This window comes from Lathyrus oleraceus, chromosome 5 (assembly GCF_024323335.1).
Source record: "Lathyrus oleraceus cultivar Zhongwan6 chromosome 5, CAAS_Psat_ZW6_1.0, whole genome shotgun sequence".
Classification (NCBI taxonomy): Eukaryota; Viridiplantae; Streptophyta; class Magnoliopsida; order Fabales; family Fabaceae; genus Lathyrus; species Lathyrus oleraceus.
This window is the reverse complement of record NC_066583.1, coordinates 595,964,183-595,970,142: the sequence shown is the minus strand read 5'-3', so window position 1 is coordinate 595,970,142 and position 5,960 is coordinate 595,964,183. Positions and strand designations below refer to the sequence as shown.

General features: G+C 29.3%; 1 protein-coding gene across 1 annotated transcript; it reads right to left on the bottom strand.

Moving 5' to 3' along the window:
- Nucleotides 1–1,178: 1,178 nt before the first annotated feature.
- On the bottom strand, nt 1,179–2,573 carry LOC127083370 (transcription factor MYB14). The gene is made up of 3 exons (XM_051023684.1): nt 2,321–2,573; nt 2,113–2,242; nt 1,179–1,934 (listed from the first exon to the last, which is right to left on the bottom strand). Exons 1-3 carry the CDS (start codon nt 2,451–2,453, stop codon nt 1,445–1,447), a joined length of 753 nt encoding a protein of 250 aa, XP_050879641.1. The 5' UTR covers nt 2,454–2,573; the 3' UTR covers nt 1,179–1,444.
- Between the last annotated feature and the right edge of the window lie 3,387 nt (nt 2,574–5,960).

Below are 5,960 nucleotides of genomic sequence, written 5' to 3'. Positions count from 1 at the left end.
TTTTCCTCGGTTGGTAGTCTAACCGAAGGAATAGATGACTTAATATTTAAATATAAAAAAAAATATAAAAAAAAATTGATGTTATAAAAGAAATAAAAACATAAACTGCAGTTGTTGGAATTCGAAACGTGTCACTTATTTAATTTTCCCCTAAGTTATATGTATTAGTCGAGGAATATAAATGTTTCTTTTTAAATAAAACTTGGCCCGCCTTGGGTTTATACCCTTATTTTTTGTTTGCTGAAGTAAAAATCATCATAAAATATATTATTTATAGTAATGACATTTAAAGAAATTTTCTACTAAGAGCAAGTTCATGTATACTCATAGTTGCAACTTGTGAGTGAGGATTTCAGTTTTTTTCCTAAAGCTTTTATATATATGATTTGTCCATTTGTATTTAGCATGAGAGTGGGGTTTCGCGTAAGGAAATGGAGAATGTGAGTTATCAATAGTTAGAGGTTTAGTAGATATAAATGGCAGGTGATTTGATAGAAGAAATTTTATAGCAATTGTTCCAATTAATTTTAAAATATGCTATAATACTATCTTTATTATTGTTGAACATTACTAAACTTTACAAAATTATTTTTTAAAATGTGAATTTCTCTTACTTATATATAAATATATATGTTCAACCGATATATTTTATATTTTCCGAGGTAAGATTCTTAACTAAAATTTTTCAACTAGATTATTCATTAACCAAACTAACATAGGTAAATTGGTTCACTGACTTTTAGTCTAATTCAAATCCATCTTTCTTAGTTATGTAGATTTTCCTGTCCATGAGTATCATGATGATTTTCATCATAAATGATATTGTTTTGGTTCTCTTTTATTTTACCTTTTTTTTACTTCAGGAAACAACAAATATTGTGAGGAAAATATAAATTAATGTTTTTCTTAAAATATAAATTTGTAAAAATAACATCAATTACCAACAAGTTTAGAGTAAGTTTAGTAAGACCAAAAAGAAATGAACTTTCAACTTTTCAACTTGTATCTTAAAAAAAAATTATTTAATAATTGTGTTTTAGCAAAAAAAATTGTAGTTTTTTTACTAGCTATAAACTAGCAATTATTTTATCACCAACTATAAGTTATTAAATCATTTTTTTTAAGATACAATTACTTTTTATTTATTATTTTTAAATTTTTTACAATTTTGTCAAAAAGTCTTAAATTAAAATTAAAATATATTATGTTTTTTTAATTAAATATTTTTTTTGACTCTATTTATAAAAAAAAATAATTCCATTAAATATATAATATGTTTGGTCTATTTATGTCAAATATATTAGTTATTCAAATTATTTTGAAAATAAACTTATTACATGATAGAGAAACAGATTGACATTGACATGATATGGATTACAAAAATATTGGACATCACCAGATGCTAATTCATTTCCAAAAAAACTAAACCCCACATTGCTACAACTTATTCTCCATGGCTCCAAAACTGTTCATCATACACAGGACTGAAGTATTCATGTTCAAACCAGACAGGTAATAATGTAGCTTCTTCACTTGGAGGGACATATGAATTGTCTATGATATATGGTTCTGTCCAAAAATTATCATTCAAAACATCCATGTATGAATCCATTAAAGGAAGCTCATCAAGAAGATATTTTTCATATGATATTTCCGTACTTGTTGGAGTATCCATTGTTTCACTTGAAGATGGGGTTGAAGACAATGGAGTTGTAACATTGGGGCCATTATTGCTCTCTAACACTCCTTCATGTTTGTTTTGTTCTTCCATTGTAGGGTTATCTGAATTTATGTCTTTGGAGTTTCCTGTTCCATTATTATTGTCGGTGTCTGGTTTATTAATTTTCATAAAACGCTTTTTCAAGTTTGTGTGCCAATGATTCTTTATCTCGTTGTCTGTTCTTCCAGGTAAATTTGCAGCAATCACAATCCATCTGCATAACAAAATATATCATAAAAAAACCATAATACTATATACTGAAAGTAAATGAACTCTCATTAAAATTTAAATAATAATATGTGAAAAAACATTATAATTATAATTATATCCATATGTAACCGAACTTGAACCAAAGTCCAAATTATGATATATAGATATAGAATAGATGATACCTATTACCAAGTTGTTGATGAAGTGTTATGATAGTATCTTCCTCTTGTTGAGTAAAGTTTCCTCTTTTGATATTTGGTCTTAGATAGTTCAACCATCTTAGTCTACAACTTTTCCCACACCTTTCAAGACCTGAAAACATTATTCTAAGATAACACATAAACTAGAACAAAACCAACATACACACATGAATAAATAATTGTTTTATACCTGCAAATCTAGGTAGTTGTCGCCAATTCCAACAGCCATATCTAGTTACATAAGCAATTAACTTCTTGTCTTCTTCAGGAGTCCAGGTCCCTTTTCTCAATCCAGTTTTGTCACAACAAGGGCTTCTCACCATCTTGTCTAACTACTACTACTACTGATTCTACGTATGAGTGTTTGGTTGGTTATGGTGTCTTATATATTAAGAAAGTTTAACTAGAAGATAAATAAAGTGAATAATATTTGAAGTGAATCTATTGGAGGAGAGACTGATAAGTATACAGTGGACATACATGTGATATGTCTACTATTTTATTTTCTTATTGTTATAACGACCACACGTTTAAAATATCCACTTCAAAAATAACATGTGATCAAAACTAATTACGTGTAGCACGGTATCTTAATATTGTTTTTTTTACAGTTTTAGAAGTTTTATTTGTTTTGAGAAGCTGATTAAGGAATACTTAATATCTTATGCTTAAGTTAGAGTTTATAATCCACGCTTGTATTATATAATTAATTTAATTATAAAAACCATGAAATGTTTTTTTATTTTTTTAACCGGGAAAAGAAATTGTGGCAATATAAGAAACTAGACTCATTGAGATCTCCTCTTCTCTTGTTGATATCTTGTGGGGGTAATTATTTATGTAAATGGAGTTTTTGTTCTTATGTAGAAAGCAGTAGAGATGTGTTGTCAACCTCGTACAGTTCAAAAGGTAGATCTTGGTTCTCTTTTACTGGTCCCGGTTCTTGGTAAAATTGATATTTGTTATTAGAGTTTCTTTGAAGTCCTAAATTGTTTAGGTTTTCAGTTTGATTCTATAAATATGTGAAGATGATCTAACATTTTGAATTAATTTTAGGGATTGACATCCAAGTATATTTAATCTGATATCAGAGTCGAGTTAATGACTGTAATGTGGATATTTGACTGAGGCATACGTTCGACGTGATGGTGGATTTTGAAGTTGATATATGTGTTTGAAGTTGGTTTGAAATCCCATATTTTTTAGGTTCCGAGACTGTTATTTGTATAAATATGTGTGGGCTACCTCGCTGTTTCAACTAGTTTTTGGGATTGATATCCAAACATATAACTACTAAAAAACAAGTATATACCACAACCCCCATTTTATCAGTGTTCTTTGAATGACCGTGGTAATATCTCAAAAATCAGACGTCATCATTTTTATTTTTTTTTAATTTAAAATAATTAAGTTCATGGATTCAAATCTCAGTGCCAAAAAATTTATGAATTCCAACGTCTTTCACTATATATCAACTATGATGATATATCAAAATATCAAAAAATATGAAAGAAAGCATGTGGACATACGATAATTTATTAATTTGAATTTACATGATTCAATGGTGTTTTTTATAATTACTAATATATACTTATTTATGTAACTATAGTCAACTTTTGAATTTACTGATGAAGATAAGTCGAAGAAAAAGTTGATCTTTTATGCTGATGAGTGTTGGAGGGACTTTAAGTCACATCTCATGCGTGATAACATTACGAAACCTAAGTATGATTGTTAGCATCCAACTGTTAAATATAAGTTTATTGATAAGAGGTTTGGGAGAAGTTTGTCAAGTCTCGTAGTTCTGTTGATTTCTTGGTTAGTAGTAATCTTAGTTTCTGATAATTTTATGCTTATGTTTTATAGATACAATCGTGCATATTAATACGCAAAAGCACATTAAATCTATGATTTTTTATATGAAAATTCCAAGAAATACATTAAATCATCACTTTTGATAAATTGACCTCTTGATGGTCAACTTATCTAGTGGCCCAGAATAAGTCTTCGCTTCCTTTAATAATCTCAACCAATGGCTCTAGGTTTTTTTTACGTTTTTTCTTTATTGTATTTTGTTTATTCATATTTTCTTCTTCCATTTTTCTTTTCTGATGGGCTTTGGATCATTGGGCTTAGCTCATTCTTTTTTAGCACCTCACTGTTTCTCTTGACTAACATGAGACATATCCCCCTAGCCATTAATTTTTTTATTTAAACATTTATCTTAATTAGTTTTAATTTAGGTAGTGTTCTTAGTTAATTTGTAATCATTTAAGCCAATTATGTAGTTACTCTAATTCAAAGTAATTTCCCATGTAATTACCTTAGTTAGTTTATTTAAATTTACAAATTTAGTTAGTAGTTTAATTGATTTATAAATGATAAGAAAAATGACTCCTTCTATAAAATATATACTCTTTCTTCTTAGATAAATTCAACTATTTCAAAAACATTGTTCTTGCATTCAAAGCCAAACAAAAAAAAATCTTATGTGATTTGACTTTCATATTTTACATTTGATCAAACGTATTTTCATAATTCAAGTTAAGCTAAATATTTTTGAAAATGGATAGGGGGATGCACGTCCACCATATCATTAGGTAGTTGATTGGTTAGTGCACGCTGCACCAATTGATTAGTCAACATCAAAATAATCTAAAATCGAGAAAAACTCATCAAATTATTTTGTGCCCTTGTACACCCACTTAAAAATCTTTTCATTAAAAGATAGGTTATGTAATTTCGACGTGAAACAAAAACAAGCACTTAAGCCTCCACCGTGCGAGCATACAAGCCGACGTTAAACGCAAAAAGCTTGACTTAAACCTCCTCCTATAAAATTAACCAACAAATACTATTTTCTAAGAACTATGACGCTATGATTTCCTCACCGCACTATGAGGTTACGTAGGCACGAGGTTTTGAAACCTTGGCGAGCATAATAAGTAAAACAATATTTTCTTTCTTTTGTAAACAACTTCCTTTTTGTAAATATTTCCCATTTTTCTTGTAAATACCATAATGAATATCTTGATGAATAAAAATAGAATAAAACAAACATACCCTTAGCAAACAATAAACCTTAGAACTACATGAGGTTTCTGTTGAGTACAACGGATATGAGAGGTGATAATACCTTCCCCTTGCATAACCAACTCTCGAATCCATATTTGGTAACAATGTCCATCTTATCCCTTTCCCTTTGGGTTTTATCGTTATTTTCCCTTTCCTTAGGAATAAATAAAAATCAATGGTGACTCTGTTAGTCATCCGTGAACATATGATGCGCTTGCGAGGTCGTATTTTCCGAGATGCGACAGTTGGCGACTCTGCTGGGGACACTTCCCTGAAGAGAGTCAAGCATACCCTTTAGGGTTATTTGATTTGTTTGTTTATTTGTTTTATTTTTATTTCATTATTTTATTTTATTTATTTATTTATTATTTCATATTTTTATCTTAACATCAATGGGTTTTATTTTTTGTTTGAGAGCAAGCTCTATACCCGAGCTTGACAAGGAGAAACATAAGTTTAAGTAAGGGGTTCTTCCTATTTTGGCCATTGGGATTCTTATCTCTTGACGTTTTTAATGACGGATCCTCCTAGGGTTAGATCATTTCAATGTGTTTGTCGTGATTTGGCTAACCCATCTTCATGATGAAACTTTGAATTTGATCCAAGACTATAGGGAACTCTTCTAGAACTCGAACGTGACACTTCATTTATACGAAGGCTCCTTAAGGGAGACCCCTTTGAAATTTCATCATGGGAGGGTTTTGCCATATTATGATGAAAATGAATATGTTGTCCATGACTTTGGGTTTGTTCTC

Bases quoted from the DNA above. Each gene is read 5' to 3' on its own strand.
- LOC127083370 (XM_051023684.1), bottom strand. From the start codon at position 2,453: ATGGTGAGAAGCCCTTGTTGTGACAAAACTGGATTGAGAAAAGGGACC. The intron at 2,243-2,320 runs GTATAAAACAAT...TAATGTTTTCAG, and splicing joins ACAACTACCTAGATTTGCAG to GTCTTGAAAGGTGTGGGAAA. The intron at 1,935-2,112 runs GTATCATCTATT...TTTGTTATGCAG, and splicing joins CATCAACAACTTGGTAATAG to ATGGATTGTGATTGCTGCAA.